The 15,325-nt window shown below is 57.1% G+C and overlaps 1 protein-coding gene across 2 annotated transcripts; it reads left to right on the top strand.

Moving 5' to 3' along the window:
- Window positions 1–7,710: 7,710 nt before the first annotated feature.
- LOC147646756 (maestro heat-like repeat-containing protein family member 7) lies at window positions 7,711–13,964 on the top strand. Of its 2 annotated transcripts, XM_086872976.1 has the most exons (16): window positions 7,711–8,594; window positions 8,694–8,852; window positions 9,123–9,187; window positions 9,305–9,454; window positions 9,643–9,791; window positions 10,116–10,263; window positions 10,513–10,700; window positions 10,790–10,927; window positions 11,210–11,324; window positions 11,503–11,643; window positions 11,835–12,011; window positions 12,149–12,304; window positions 12,468–12,569; window positions 12,915–13,017; window positions 13,298–13,354; window positions 13,639–13,964. In XM_086872976.1, exons 1-16 carry the CDS (start codon window positions 8,468–8,470, stop codon window positions 13,836–13,838), a joined length of 2,175 nt encoding a protein of 724 aa, XP_086729102.1. In that variant the 5' UTR covers window positions 7,711–8,467; the 3' UTR covers window positions 13,839–13,964. The 2 variants fall into 2 exon arrangements, with proteins under 2 accessions (XP_086729102.1, XP_086729101.1); XM_086872975.1 differs by having other exon boundaries at window positions 7,750–8,594; window positions 10,116–10,700.
- Window positions 13,965–15,325: the final 1,361 nt, after the last annotated feature.

Here is a 15,325-nt window from a genome sequence, read left to right as displayed (position 1 = left end):
TTTGTGACACAGGCACGGGGTGCCGGGGTGGCCTTTGTGACACAGGCACGATGCGTCAGGGGCTGTGGTGACGCGGGACCTTGCGGTGCCCAAAGTCCATTGTGACATGGCAGAGCCCCTCCCCAGCTGGGGAGTATATAAAGGGCTTGCGGGGCCCGGGTCTGTCCCAGGACAGTGGCTGTGTCCAGGTACCTGTGTGCGCCAGAGGACTGCAGGCATGCAGGAGGAGAAGGCAAAGCCCAAGTCCCAGCCCCACAGGCCCTGGCCCGGCTCACAGAGAGCCCAAGCCTTGAGGGAGCAGCAGGAGGAGGCTGAGAGGGCAAGCAGAGGGAGGAGAGGAGCCGTGGAGTCCTGCGCTGAGGAAGAGGCAGAGGTCTGCCAAGGAGAAATGAACAAGTTCCAGCAAGGGACTCCAGGGGAAGCCTGCACTCAGCCACAGCTGTGCCCAGGAGAAGCCCATAGCTGCCAGGAGCTCTCTGAGTGGGAAGAAGGCCTTGAGCAAGAGCTGGTCCAAGTATGGGGGAGCTCCTGGCATTTCTGGGACTGGGATGAGGGCAAGGAGCAAGAGCCCTCCCCACTTGTCTCCGAGTGGGACGAGTGCAGGGAGCAGGAGCTGTGGCAGGCAGACAGCGATCACTGTCAGGAATTTTCAGATTGGGAAGAATCTCCTGAGCAGCGGCTGTCCCCAGGAGAAGGCACGAGCTGCCGGGCACTCTTGGACTGGGAAGCTTGCCACAAGCAAGAGCTGTCCCTGGATGGCCAGGAGGTGACTGGAGGCAAAGCAAAGAGAAAATCCTCCAGGTCCAGCTGGGATGATGACACTGATGGAGAACTGGCTCAGGACAGCAGGGAATACTGTGACATCCTGTGCAGCCAGCTCAAGCCCTGGCAGCGGGAGGACGATGACTGGGATGAGGTGAGCGTCCTGGAGCTGCACGAGGAAGGAGAAGAGGCCAGGCAGCAGAGACTGGCAGATTTAGCCCAAGAGGGAAGCCTGCTGCCTGTCCCTCGAGAAGCTTGGGTGGAGAGCCAGGAACCCGAGCTGTGCCCACAAGAGCAACTCTGTGCCGGGCCTGGCCCTCTGGCAGCCCAAGCCACAGTGGAAGATGTCTCTTCTCCTGGGCAGCCACTTCCCCACAGGAAAGGCCGCTCGCTCTTGAGGCGGGGGCTGCGGGGGCTGCGGGGGCTGTTCCGCTGCCCCTGCCTGGCGGCACAGCCACAGGATTAGCGCCCGCTGGCAGCAGCACCAGGCTGCAGATGGCGGCTGCCCCGCGGCCTGCCCGGTGCCCCGAGGTAGCCGCACGGGCTGCCCCGGCCTGCGCTGGCCCTGCGGCCGCTCTGCGGCACCCCCGGGGCGGCTCCCCGAGGGCACACGGCAGCCCAAAGCGGCACCCAAAGGGGGACCCTCACTGCCGGGGCTCAGCGCCGCATCCCGGCCCATCATCCGGCCAGGAAGGCACCTGGAAAGTCATCGGCTCCCAGCGGCAGCCTGGCACTGCCAGTGGCACCCCTGCACCGGGTCCCCAAGGGCCACAGCCACACGGCTCTTGGCCCTTTGCAGGGACACTGGCTCCAGCTCCTCCCTGCTGGACTCCAAGGCCATTTCCTCTCCTTCGGAAAGGACTTTGCTGATCCTGTGGCACTTTGGCCATGAGGAATGGACACAGGCAGGAGGTGTTGCTCCCAGGACATGACGGCGGCCTGCTGGACTGCAACACACACAATTCTAACAAAAGAAAAAAAAGTTGTATTTAGGAAGTAGTAGTAGGAAAGAAAAAAACCCAACCCCCGCCCCCCCCCCCCCCTACTAAAACCTGCATAAGACCCTCCAGAAACCAAAAAATGATAAAGAATAAGAATAGGAATATTAGGAAGAAGAGGTGGAAGCTGAAGTAGATCAAGACATAGTAGTACTTAAAACATGAAAAATTAAGAATAAGAATAAAATGTTGGAGTCTGGAATACAGAGTGTGTGCCCTTGTTTCTGATACTTAGTTATAAGATCCAGTTATAAGTTCCCCCAGGCAGGGCAGGTCCCTGGGTGCTGCCCCTGGCCCAGATAGTTTTCAGATGGGAAACACTATCAGAAGTAAGGTTTTAGAAGACAAAATGTCTTCCCTGCTGACAGCACCATAAGGAATAGCTGCAGGGCAGAGTTTTAAAAACAGAGGTTGTCTTGACCTCTCTACAGCCTTGCATGGTTCTCAGCATGATAGATCAGGGGAAAAAATATTATAGTGGGTCGGACACATCACATTGCAACAGAGATGCAACAGCACCCCTGATTTTTCCATGGTTCTGGATGACAAGAACTAGGATACTGTTACCGCTGAAGATGAATAGATCATGCGGACACAGGTGGAGGTGTGCTGAAAAGAAGAGCAGAGTTTATAGTTTATTTCCTCCCAGGATTTATAGGCTTCTGACCACAGCCAGGGATTGGATGGTCAGGATAACATTTTTCTCACTGCACTGGCCATGAGAGATGCCCATCACAAGACGTGTAACAGAAAGAATGTACACATATCTATGTTTACAGCTACTCTCCTGGGAAAGTCCTTAGAAAACCATGTCAGCAAGCTCAGAAGCTGAGTTTTCAGGGCTACATCTCCCCCTTTTTGGTTTAACAAAAAGAAAAGAAAAAAGAAAAATGAACAAAGAAACTAGCAACATTATAAACAATCAAAAAGATAAATAATAGGAAAATACAATACTCCATACAATCAGAAGGCTGTAATTTCAGGGTGATAGCTCACCCTTTCATTATTACAAAAAAAACCTTTTTTTTTTTTTTGAAAAAAAAGCTGAAAACCAACAAAACTCAAAAATAAATGAAACAATTGTCCAACATCAACACCTGCTTGTGGATGGCTCTCAATTTGGTCACAGAGGCAGAATCCATGGCCAGATTGAAAGGCGCCTGGGAAAACTTATGAAATGCTCTGACAGCAGCCTGTAATTCCATCAATTGGGCTGATCTAAACTCATGACTCTCCAAAAAAATAAAACAAAAACCACCAACCTAAAAACAAAACAGCGACATCAATGGAAAGATTAATCTAATAAACTTGAGGAGCAGAAACTGCTTGCAGAACCTCCTCCAGCATCTACAGTGCCTCTGGGGTCAGTGTCAGAGGTGACTTTAAATCAGAGTCCCCCTTTAATAGACCAAACAAGGGAGACAGTTTAGTCGTGGTCAGTCCCATATGAGGACACAACCATGTAAAACTCCATTAATATTTGGACATCATTCATGCAGTGTCTGCACTGAATGCAAAAAAAAAGAATTGCACCTCCAGATGCGGGACTGTTCGTCCCAAAAATTATTTTGACCCTCAAATAATTTCAAGGAGGTTGTTTCTGGAGTCACTTGCAGCTCCATATCATTGGCAAATGCCAGCAAATTTTGCAGGCCTTATGGCAAAATCTCCATTGATATCTCTGTGTGGGCTCAGCATTAATGATAGCTGGCACCAGAAAGGCAAATTTGGGTCTGTCATCAGGATGCAAAGGAATTGCAAAGAACAATCCTTCAGATCCACAATGAGGACTAGCCAATCAGCAGGAAGCATGGCAGGTGAAGGCATGCTAGCCTGCAACATCCCCATGCTTTCCATCATAGCATGAACTTTCTGGAGGTCTTGCAGTAACTTCCATTTCCCAGACTTGTTCTTGACACAGAAAACAGGAATGTCCCAGGGACTGGTTGAAACTCCAAATCACTGTGATCCAACTGTTCTTGCATCAAGTCACGGAGGGTGACTAGTCTATCATGGGAAAGGACAACAGAATCTGCTGAACAAAGAGTCAGTCTCAAGTTCTTCTTTGCATAGAATCTGTCAGCATCGGCTCCAAGGGTCACTCTGGGGCCCATCAGCAAACCTGACAATCGTGATGTCCATGCCAGTGTCAAAAACCCGCAGAAGCTAATCTCTGACAGCACCTCACCAAGGATGGACAGGAGATGGATGGTGTAGACCCATTCAGGATGATCCCTGGCTGTCAGAACAGCAGTCCAGTGACCCAGGGAGGTCCAGGGAACCCGAAGCCACCATCTCCCCACAGCTGGTTCTCAGCTCTGCGAACATAAAACTCAAAAGGCACAAGGTGAGCAAATCCAGGTCCTGCAGGGATAGGAACAGGAGGGGTGAGTGTGGAACCCATGGCAGAAACGCACCCCAGGAATTCCGAATCAACGTCCCCTGGGTGAGCAATAGTGCCTTGAGCATGAACACGGTATTCATCCACGCCACAAGAAGAGCACTCATGCCTTCACCCACCGGACCAAAGCATTCGGAAACACATGGAATGCCTGATACGCTCAGCTGCACAGTCATCTGACAAGAGGACAAGGTCCACAGGCCAGCTGAAGAAGCTCCAGCAGCTTGGGACCCCTGGCCCGTCAAGGCCACTGACTTCGCCCCTGCGGCAGCACCACCCGAGCCAGTGGTAACTCGCGCAGGACCTTGGTCTGCCGTGGCCGCAGGAGGCGGCGGGGGAGGGCCGGCTCCAGCCGCAGGCTCGGGTGATGCCCGGGAACCCGAGGCGGGGAGGGCTGGAGGCAGTTCAGCACAACCTGCCTCCAGCGCCGGGAAGGACCGAGGCGCCGGTAGAAGCACAGCCTGCGAAGCCGCAGCACCGTCCTGCTCTGCTGCAAGGGGACAATCCAGGCTCGCAGGATGGGAATCCGGCAGCATGGGGCTGGCAGAACACGGCCTGGCATCTGCACCACTCGCAGAACCCGCCCCCACCCCCCACGAATCCGGCGCGGGGCGGGCAGCGCTCAGAACTGCCCCTAACAGCGTTTCTTCGGGGCGAAAGGTCCAAGAAGCGGTGCCAGCTGCTCCTCTGCTGGAAAAGCGTGCGCGGCCACCGGCGTGGAGCCCGGGCCCTGCCCGTCCCCCACCGCGGGGCAGGGCATGGCCCAGCCGCAGCAGGGACACGGGACCGGCCCTGAGGCATCCCCCAGGGTGGGTGCCGCCCCCCGTTCAAGCACCCCCCCATCGGTCTGTGCCAGGAGGGCACACGGAGGAGGCGAGTCCGCCCCGGGCTTCCACCGCCGGGGCATGGGCCGAGGCAGCGTTACACCCCCTGGGTCCGCAGCGCTCCCAACGGCCTGCTGGCAGGGATCCAACCCCGCCCCGGGCCTACACCGCCGGGGCGCCGGTCGAGGCGGGGTCACACCCACCGGTCCCGCGGCGGCCCCGTTCAACCCGTCGCACCTTCGCCAGATCCCGAGCAGCCGGAGCAGCCGGGGCTCATAACCGACCAGCAGAGCCTCAATCAGGGAATCGCCTAAAGGGTCCCAAGCTGACTGTGAAAAAATCGCTTCAACCACAGGGAAAAACCCCTCAATTCTCCCATACTCACACAATCGCTGAAAGTCAGCATATGAAACATCAATCCCTCTCTGATCAGACACCGCATGCCATATTTCCAGAACCAGGCCTTCGCTGAGAGAAAGCCCAAAACCATCCATAGCCACAGGCTAGACAGTACCCTGTAACACACGTGCAAGACACGTCGGGGTTCCCCAGATGTTACCGCTGAAGATGAATAGATCACACGGACACAGGTTGAGGTGTGGTGAAAGAAAGTGCAGAATTTATTTTTCCTCCCAGGATTTATAGGCTTCTGACCATGGCCAGGGATTGGATGGTCAGGATAACACTTTCTCACTGCACTGGCCATGAGAGATGCCCATCACAAGACGTGTAACAGAAAGAATGTACACATATCTATGTTTACAGTTACTCTCCTGGGAAAGTCCTTAGAAAACTATGTCAGCAAGCTCAGAAGCTGAGTTTTCAGGGCGACAGTCTATCTCAAGGCCATTTTCATCTTGGGACATCACTTATCTTCCAGACTACATCCTGTACCTCAATTTTAACATGTAACATCTGTAAAGCGCTGCATCTGTCTTGTAACACTGATTCTTTTGATTGATTCGAATAATAACTTCAATAACAGTTACTATTTAGTTAGGACAAATCAATTCCTTTTACTGCAATCCCGCATTTCTCTTTTTGACCACATTGATTCATGCTTTTAAAAAAAACCAACTTGAATCTTAGTATTTTTTCTATATTCTCAATAATCTCATTTTTTGCATTCACTTTATTTCCATTTCTAATTTCTTTAACATTTCTTGTGCTGCATCAAGTTTTTTCCACTCTCTCTCAAATTTGGTTAACATTTTTTTGAGCTATTATAGTTACTTTCTGTTCAGTATTCCTTGAATTACTGAATGGATTATGGAATCATACAAGGTAGAAACAATAATCTTAAGGTAAAACACAATATCAAAAATTTTAACTTTTTCCACTATGTACTTTATAAAGGTTATCTCACCTTTGAAATGAATATTGTAGCTCACAGAACTGGGAGCAAGAGTCTCCTGTGGCCCACGGTGTGTCCATTCAGCCATTGTTAGATCGTCCAGTTGGAGCTCAGCCCGGTGCAGCCCAGGCACAGGCACCAGGCTGGTCCATTTCAGCATCCCAAAGTCTTTGTGGCTCCCTGTGCACCCATTGCTTCCTGAATCCATTCTTGAATTCCCAGTTACTGCTGTGCAGGACATGAGAACACAGGAATAGCTTATTTGGCTCATTCTTGTGTTTGCTGCTCCTGCCTAAAGGAATCATCAGGACTATATGCTGATGTCATGGTATAGCCCAACAGCAAAGACTTCTTCTGTAGTGTCTAAAACTCAAACCTTGTGTGACTGTTCAGACACTCTAAAATCCAGGGTGAAGATGACAGCTTTGGTATGGAAGAATCCTAGAAATTTTGACATGTGATTTTTCTAGTCAAGGATTTGAATGCCAATGTGGAAACTACAAAAATCTTCAAACTGGTTTTCATTGGCAACCCCTTTGAAATGGCATCAGCACACCTACAGGGGACAGGGTATGACAGCGGGGACAGTACTTGGCAATTCATGGCTTCAAGTGTGGGAGATAAATATTTTGCCCGGGTTCAACCTGAAGTTCAAGTTTTCCCAGGATTTTGATTGATTGGTCATTGCAGGTCAATTTAATAAATGCCAAAGGATGGAAAAGCACAATTTCTGGAGATTGTGCACTAGGGAGAAAATAGGAAGAAAACCTTGAAAACAGTCGGCAGGCTTTGGAAAAATTCTAAAAAGATGTGGGCTTTGGCTGCCCTCTGGCACAGAAGCCCCCCAGGGGTACAGGTCTCTGGGGCAGGAGACGAGTGCCAGCACTGCCAGGGCTCGGGTGGGGTGGCAGGTCTGCCTTGGCGGGGACTCTGCCACACCTGCTGATTTCAGTGCTGGCCGGGCCCCAGGGCTCAGAGCAGCATTCGTGCCCTGGCCCACACGTTCCTTGTCTGTGTCACACCTGCAGGTTTAGAATGGCCACCAGCTGGGACGTGTCCCAAGGAGGCCGTGCCAGCTTCTGTGCAAGGCCCCGTGCCCTTCCTGCTGCGGCTGCGTCGGCAGCCCTGGGGGCTCCTTCTGCTGCCCTGAGCCTGCAGAGCAGGGCAGCGTTGGCTGATGGCTTGAGGCATTCCTAAAGATCCTGTTGGGCTGTCTTAGACCCTTTGGGCAAGAGATTCCTCCCAACCTGGGCCATTTTTGGGGGGATGGGGGCAGGGGGAACCAGGGCAGCTGGCAGGGTGCGTGAGGGCCCTTTGTGACATATGGTCACCATGGGATGGAAAGGGACAGGGTGTCAGAGGGCCCTTTGTGACATGTGGTGGCATAGGAGCTGGCGGTGACAGGACCACGCCACAGTGCTCGGTGCACGCGACGGGACAGGACGCGTCAGAGCGGTGCTGTGAGGAGCCCCCGCACAGCACACTCGTTTGTGTCGGACCCGGAGCTTTTCCGAAGCGTTATTCCAACAGGTGACCTCGAGGCCAGACCACAGGGCTTGCTGACCTGTGGCCTTGCCGAGGCTTCTTTCTTAAGGTTCTGTCAAGGGCAGACCGTGGGACTTGGTGACCCGGGGCTTTTCCGAGGTGTCGCCCATCCCTGCAGTCACTGCCCTTGAGACCAGACCTCAAACCTTGACGAGGAGCCTCCTGTCCTTGTGGCAGGAGCCCTCAAGACACAAGTGCAGGACTTGCTGTCCTGCCGTCTTGCCAGGACTTGAGTCTTGCAGGTGCCTTCCAGGCACGACTGCAGCACTTGCTGACCTGTGGCCTTGCCGAGGCTTCTCAAGGTTCTCTCAAGGCAGACCGTGGGATTTGGTGACCCGGAGCTTTTCCGAGGTGTCGCCCATCCCTGCAGTCACTGCCCTTGAGACCAGACCTCAAACCTTGACGAGGAGCCTCCTGTCCTTGTGGCAGGAGCCCTCAAGACCCAAGTGCAGGACTCGCTGTCCTGCCGTCTTGCCCGGACTTGAGTCTTGCAGGTGCCTTCCAGGCACGACTGCAGGACTTGCTGACTCGGAGCTTTTCCGAGCCATCTCTCCTGCAAGTAGCTATAAATCCAGTCCCTGCCATGGAGCAGCGACCCCCAAGAGTGCCCAAGTTGGCCTGGGTTGAGGAGGAGGAGGAAGGAGAAGGCCCTGGAGCTGTCCTGGCACAGGAGACTGAAGAGGTGCAGGAGTTCCAGGCTCCACGGGAGGGTGAGTTGCAGAGCTCGGCCTTAGGGCTAGCTCCTGTTGCCAGCTTGGCCCCATCCCATTGCATGCCATGCCATCCCCTGGTGCTGTTCCTATGGAAAGGATGGGAGAGTGTTGAAGATGATATGGAGCAGCGACCCCCAAGAGTGCCCAAGCTGGCCTGGGTGCAGGAGGAGGAGGAGGAGGAAGAGGAAGAAGGCCCTGGAGCTGCCCCAGCACCAGAGACCGAAGAGGTGCAGCAGTTCCGGCCGCTGGAGGAGGGTGAGTGGCAGAGCTGGGCCACAGGGCTGGTGCCTGCGGCCATCTTGGCCCCATCCCATCCCATTGCATCCCATCTCATCCCATCCCACCCTGTCCTGTGGAGACACACCCATGGACAGCATAAAAGAGGGGCTGGGGCTGCCCCCCCAGCAGTGGCCGTGCTCCATCCCCTGGGGCATCCGCGGGGCTGTCCCTGCCTGGGGATCGCAGGGCTGGGCTGCGTTCTCCGGCCTCTCCCGCAGCCCCTCAGCTCTGGCTGCTCTTTGCCAGATGCAGCCATGGCCCAGACACAAGAGCAGGACCTTGGCGGTGGCCTCTTCCGCAGAACAGCGCAGGTACCTGCAGCCATCCCCAACTGGGCTGGGCCTGCTGGCACTGCTCAGCCCAGCAGCACGCCTGGAGCACTCCATGGAACATCCCCGATGTTTCTGTCTCCTGCCCTTCTCCTACAGCTGGTTTGCAGCTTCATCAAGAGAATTCGGGAAGAAGGGACCAGCGCCATGGCCACTGGGCTCAGACCTTATTCATACATCTTCAACACCAAGGCCACTGCTGCCCTGCTGGATATGCTTGTAGAGGAGGGTTTTTACAGTCAAAAGCAAGTAAGCAGCCTGTGGCCAGGGTTTGATCCTCCAGGGATCGCTTGGCCTCCCAAGCCACGCTTGCTGATCACTCAAAGCCTTTGAGGCCATTGCAGCGTGCTGAGAAGGGAAGCACTTCTCTGGGGAAGCTGGGGACATTCCTGACTCCCTGTGGCAGCTTTCCAAGTCTCCCCTTGTGCTTTCTCCAGGTGCCTGCCATGGTGAGGTACATCCACCAGTGGCTCATGGCCAATCAGTTCTCTGAGCACAGGCTGAACAGGACCCTGCTGGATCTGAGCGAGGCACAGCCCGCTGACGTGGTCATTGCTCTCCTGCGTGTGGCCCCAACGTGTGACAGGTACGGGGCCCACGTGCCCAGAGGGCTCAGGGCTCCTCAGCCCATCAGCCTGCACAGCCTGGCCCAGGTGTCTGACCAACAGAGACTTCCAGGGTCCTGTCTACCTGGGACCTTTCCCAGCCCTGCTACATCGGTCCCCGAGCCTGCTGCCATGCCATGGCCCTCAGGGCCCTGTCCCCACAGGGCTGGGCTGCCTGGCTGCTGCTGCTGGCGAGGGGCAGCAGGCAGAGGCAGAGCTGGCAGCAAGCTCAGCTCCCCCCCACTGCTGCCCAGGCCACGGGGATGTGTCTGAGACCCCCGTGAGACAGAGCTGTCGCCCCGCAGAGCTGCTATGACCATGTGGAAGACCATCTTGTGCTCGCCCAGGACAGCGGAGCGGGCATACCGGATAGTCCTCGATGTGCTGGGGAACTGGCCAGAGCACAGCACGCGCACCTCTGATGGAGACAACACGGGTGTCTTTGCCCTGGCTGTGAGTTTCTGCAACTGGCCTTTGCTCAGCCCCTGGCAAGCCACCTCTTCAGCAGCTCTGTTTCCTCCTTCCCCAACTGCATCTCCCTGCCTCAGGCACTGGGCTGAAACCTGGCCTAGGGGCAGCTTCAGGGGCACCAGGCGTGGAGCTCCCCAGGGGTTTCCCCTGACCGCTCCCTGCCACGCTCAGGCCCTGCCACCCGCACACCTCGGCACAGAGCGCTGTCTCAGGGTTCTCTGTCCTCTGCAGGCAACTGTGCTGATGTGGAAGATCCTTCAGATGCCCTGCGTCCCACATGTAGTGACGGTGCATTTCCCCCGCCTCTTTGTGCATCTGCTCTTCCAAGTGTTCTTCAGCACTTTGGAGATGCCAGAGGATCTCAATGCCTTCTGGAAGGGATGCCAGGAGCAACACGGCCTTGCCATCAGCCCCAACAGGTGCTCTATCCCACTCCTCCTGTCCCTGCCATGTCTCCACGGCACGAGCCAGTGCTCCCAGCGTGACCTGGGCTTTGCTGTGCACACAGCTTTGCAGTGCAGGCCCTGAAGTCCCTGCTGTGCCAAATGCATCGTGAGGAAGTGGTGGTGGAAATGGAACACAAGCGTGGCTGGGACAAGCTGCTCTCTGCTGACACCCACCACTATGCCGTGGGTCTGCTGGCCAGGTGAGACCCCCTTCTCCCCACTGCCTCTGGCATTTGTGCCCCGTGCTGAGGTTGCCCAACACAGTCCCCACTGTCGTGGGCCAGAGGGCCTCGTCACCGAGGGACGGCTAGGGAGACTGGAAAAGGCTGGGAAAGGAGGGTGCCCACAAGGAGTCACCTCCCCAAGGGCCCAGGTCCCCTATCCTTGCAGGATGGTGCTCAAAGATCTGAACTCTGTCAATCAGTCCTGGGAGATGTTTGTCCTCCCAGCTCACAGTCTGGGCTACTTTTTCACCCTGGCAGGGAGATGTCGTCTGCCTCTATCCCCTTGTGTTCCCGCATCGTTCCCTACCTGCTCCAGCTGCTCAGCACACAGGAGGCACGCTGGGATCTGCCTGCCCTGGCATTCCTTGTGGAGGTGAGCCTGATGGCCAAAAGTGCCTCCCTGCAGAGCTGCCTGCCACCTCTCTGCCCTCTCATAGCTGAAGCTGCCTGGGACGGTGCCCATGCCTTGTGCTGCTGCCCGGGCCCTGTTTCCTGTCTTGTTTCTGGGCTCCTGCCGGCTGCCTCCCCTGTCACTGCCCTGTGCCTTTCAGATCCTGGACTACCTGGACTTGAGCGAACGCAGCGCTAACAGAGTCCTGGAAATCTTCTCAAGGCACCTGCGGAGCGAGAGCAGGGACAAGCGTCACCTGGCGCTCAGGGCCCTTTTCAAGTTGATTGACGATCCCTCGATGGTGAGAAGTGGGCAGTGGCTGAAGCTGCGCCGGGAAACGCAGTCCCTTGGGCTCGGCTGGGCTTCGGGCCCCGAGGCAGCTGCTGCCAGCTCTCCTGCCTCCTGCTTCTTCCTGAGTGCTTTGGGACAGGCCTTTGGCCTCTTGGCCCTGTGGCAGCAGGGTGGCGTTTCACAGACTTGTCTTCCACACAGGCTGAAAAAATGCGGAGCCTGACTGAAAGTCTTGTAGATTTCCTGTGGGATGCAGATGGAGAGATAGTCAGGATGACAGTCATGGTGCTCAGCTTTATCGTCTTGGACAAGGACATGCTGATACCCAGCCCCATTGCCCTGCAGCTGGCTGAGGCGCTCCTGCCACTCTTTGACCACGTAAGGCTCTGTGCCCCCAGCCGAGGCCACTGGCTGCTGCCCAGACACTTGGTGCCCGGGGGATTCTCAGGCCTGCGCCCTGCTGAGCCCCATGCAGACAGGGCTGAGGTCTTTTTTCCTTCCTTCCTTTCATATAGGATAATAGCCAGGTGCAGCTGGTGTCCATATTATTCTTCCGATCATTGATGACTCTTCTAACAGAAAAGGAAAAAAAGGCCCTGAAGTCACACGTGCACCACAGCCTGCTGCCTCTCTTCTTCCACTGCCATGACGAGAACCAGCAGGTGGCAGAGGTGAGGATTCCTGGGCTGCTGCTGTCACCCGGGGAGGGGGCTCGGCCGCCTCCTGCCCTGGCACCTTGCCGGCTGCAGCCTCCTCCTGGCCTTGGCACACGAATGCGGGCGGGTCCTGTGTCCTGACTTGTGGGGCCATCTGCGGGTCTCTGCTGCTCTCCAGGCTTCTTGGGCAACGCTGCTTTGTGCGGCCGAGTTCCTGAAGAGGAGAGATCTTGAAAGACCTGTGAAAAAGAAGAAGCTGTGGATGATCACCGAGTGCCTGGTAAGGACGGCTTGGAAGGCCCAGCCTCAGCCTGGAGAAGCCCCCTGTCCCCAGCGCTCGGTGTGTGGGGCTGGCAGCTGCGCCCCTGCCCAGTGCCGCCCCCGGGGGCCGCACGGCTTCTTCTTCAGGCTCCTGTGGTCCCGAGCCTGGTTCCGATGGAGCCCCGATCCACTGGGGCTGCAGGGCAGGGCGGCACCGCGGCTCCCTGGGCAGCAGCCGGCCCTCTGCCCCTTGCAGAGCTCGGCGCCAGCGGCTGCTGGCCGGGCCTCAGGGTTGGCCGGGCAGGCAGCGCCTGGCCGAGGGGCAGAGCCCGCGCCAACCCCTCCCTCCTGCCGCTCTCTCCAGCTGGCACAGGACAGGAACCGAGCGGCGGAGGACCTGCGTCGGGCCCTGCCGTACCTGCAGAGCCCACAGGAGCCCCTGCGAGCGGCGGCCATCAGGTTCATCGGTGAGCCACGAGCCCGGGCTCCCTCCCCGCCCCGCCACAGCTCGGCCCCGGCCCCGACTGCTGCCCCGGCAGCGGCACCCGGGCCCCACTCCCTGGAGCCCCGCCTGCCCTCGGGGCTGCTGCTGCCGGCCTCTGGCAGCCGTGCCCTTGGGCTGAGTCAGGATGCGGCACGGGCCCGGGCTGAGCCCTGCCGGGGCGGGAGGGCGTGTGAGCACAGGGCTGGCAGCGCCGCTGGCAGGGAGCTGTGCCGCTGGGGCCCTGACAGGCTCTGTGTTCCCAGGGATGGCCGGGCGGCTCCTGAGGCGGCAGAAAGAAGACCTGCAGCTAATTTACAAATGTGAGTGAGGGCAGCGGGCTGTCAGCGGGGCTGCTGGGTGGAGCTGCAAGTCCTGGACTGTCTGCGAAGGTCTCTGCTCAATGTGCGGATGAGGGGCGGCGTGGGTGGATCACTCCGAGGTTTCACGTGGGACATTCGTGGCCAGCAGCTTCGGGCTGATCCCCTTGGTCCCTGCTCCCTGCTGGCCATGGCAAGAGCCGGCTGGGATGGCCCTGGCCGGGGGCTCTCCGTGGGCCTCCGCAGGTCTGGGAATCTGACGGTGGCTCTGTTCATCTCTCTTCCAGCCCTTAAGAACGTGGTTTGTGACACCAGCCCTGCCATCGGAAACCTGGCAATTCAAACATTTTACATCACCCAGGCAGTAGAGACGGCTCGATATTCCATCTTGGAGAACCTGCAAGTTGAGCTGCGCAGGGCATGGAGGACACGGCCTCGTCTGTTGGGCCTCAGCTGGCTGCGCTGCTGGAGCTCTGCTGGCAACTGACCCGGCAGGCTCTGTCTGCTGGGGCCACCTGAACCAGCAGAGATTTTTTTTTGTTTCTTAAATATTGTTCTTTTCTTCTTTTCATTTTCTTTTAGGATATAAATATAGTATATATTATAATAGGCAGTCACTTCCCAAGACCTTTATCTTGCTGCCCATGGTGTACAGGGCATAGAGGAAGCGGGGAAAATGTGATTCCACTTGGGGAATCACAGCTCAGCAAGCTGCCCAGGCATGCAGTGGTGCAGGGAAAATGGCCAGAAACCCTTGGCCTTTGGTGGTTCTGCTGAAGGCACAAACGCTGTCTCAGCCAGGAAGCGCCGCCATCTGTGTCCTCGTGCCCGTGTGGTGCTGGCTGGGTTGCTGAGGGCTCCCACGTGCCTCTTGATCCTGCTCCTCTGGAGCTCCTGTGGGGCTGTGGCGCTGCTGCTGGTCCACGCTGGGGGAGACTCTGAGGGAACAGGGCACTGGGAGGCTGTAAATGGATGAGGGTCTGTGGAGGCCCAGGCGGGACAAAAGCGTGGGAAGGCGTGAGGGGCATGTGTGGAGGCTGGAGGCTCCAAAGGGGACAGGAGGCCCCTGAAAGGCCGGACCGGTGGGAAGACCTGAGGAATTGGGTGTCAGAGGGCATAAGCAGCCCCCGGGCAGCCACCTTTTTCCTGACAGCCGGCCGACCTGGCACTTCCCCAGAATGTCTCCCAGGCCTGCAGCAGAAGCCCTCGAGGCTGGGACAACACCCCTCCAGGAGGGTGCGGACAGCCCAAGGTGTGCCCAGGCTGGGCTGGCTGGGGACATGCAGGGCAGGGGGGTGCTGCCAGGCCACGGCCACTGGGTGCCTGCGATAAGGGGCAGTGGGCAGAGGCAGGGCTGGCCGCCAGCCCGGGCCCTCGCGGCTGCCCAGGACACGGTGCTGTGACTGAGGCTCCCCTGACACAGAGCTCGGGGTCCGCAGAGCTGCTGCCACCAAGGGGAGGGTGGTGATGTCTCCTCCAGCAGGGCTGCCCAGTCGCTGCTGCTGAAGCGACTCAGGAGCCCACAGAAACAGCAGCAGAGTGTGCACAGGAACAGCAGCAGAGTGTGCACAGGAACAGCAGCAGAGTGTGCACAGGAACAGCAGCAGCCCCAACGTCGGCACCTGCACAGTGAGGCGTCTGCAGCAGCCGGGTGCCAAACCGGGGGAGGCTGTGGGCACAGTTGCCTTTGATTTGGCAAAAGGCTTCAGCAGAATTGGCCACAATGGCTTTCTCTTCACTTGCCAGCCTCACAGCAACGTTTGGCAGCTTCAGCTGCAGCCTGTGCCCCTGACTGACTTGGATGGCCATGCTTGAGGGCGGGCTTGCCTTCCACATGTCATGTGTTGTTGTAGTGCGTCTAAAAATCTTGGTATCTCCCAAGAGTAAAACTCACCTCTGTTTTGTGTAATGTTAGTTCCTACCTGAGAACCTTCTCCCTTCCCCCTTCCTATTGGCTGTGACCTCTCTGTATCC

This window comes from Cyanistes caeruleus, unplaced genomic scaffold (genome assembly GCF_971803275.1).
Source record: "Cyanistes caeruleus unplaced genomic scaffold, bCyaCae1.hap1.1 HAP1_SCAFFOLD_80, whole genome shotgun sequence".
In the NCBI taxonomy this organism is placed as follows: domain Eukaryota; kingdom Metazoa; phylum Chordata; class Aves; order Passeriformes; family Paridae; genus Cyanistes; species Cyanistes caeruleus.
Note: the sequence above shows the minus strand (reverse complement) of the source record. Positions and strands in the feature narration are given on the sequence as shown.

Bases quoted from the DNA above. Each gene is read 5' to 3' on its own strand.
- LOC147646756 (XM_086872975.1), top strand. From the start codon at position 8,468: ATGGAGCAGCGACCCCCAAGAGTGCCCAAGTTGGCCTGGGTTGAGGAG. The intron at 8,853-9,122 runs GTGAGTGGCAGA...GCTCTTTGCCAG, and splicing joins GTTCCGGCCGCTGGAGGAGG to ATGCAGCCATGGCCCAGACA. The intron at 9,455-9,642 runs GTAAGCAGCCTG...TGCTTTCTCCAG, and splicing joins GTTTTTACAGTCAAAAGCAA to GTGCCTGCCATGGTGAGGTA.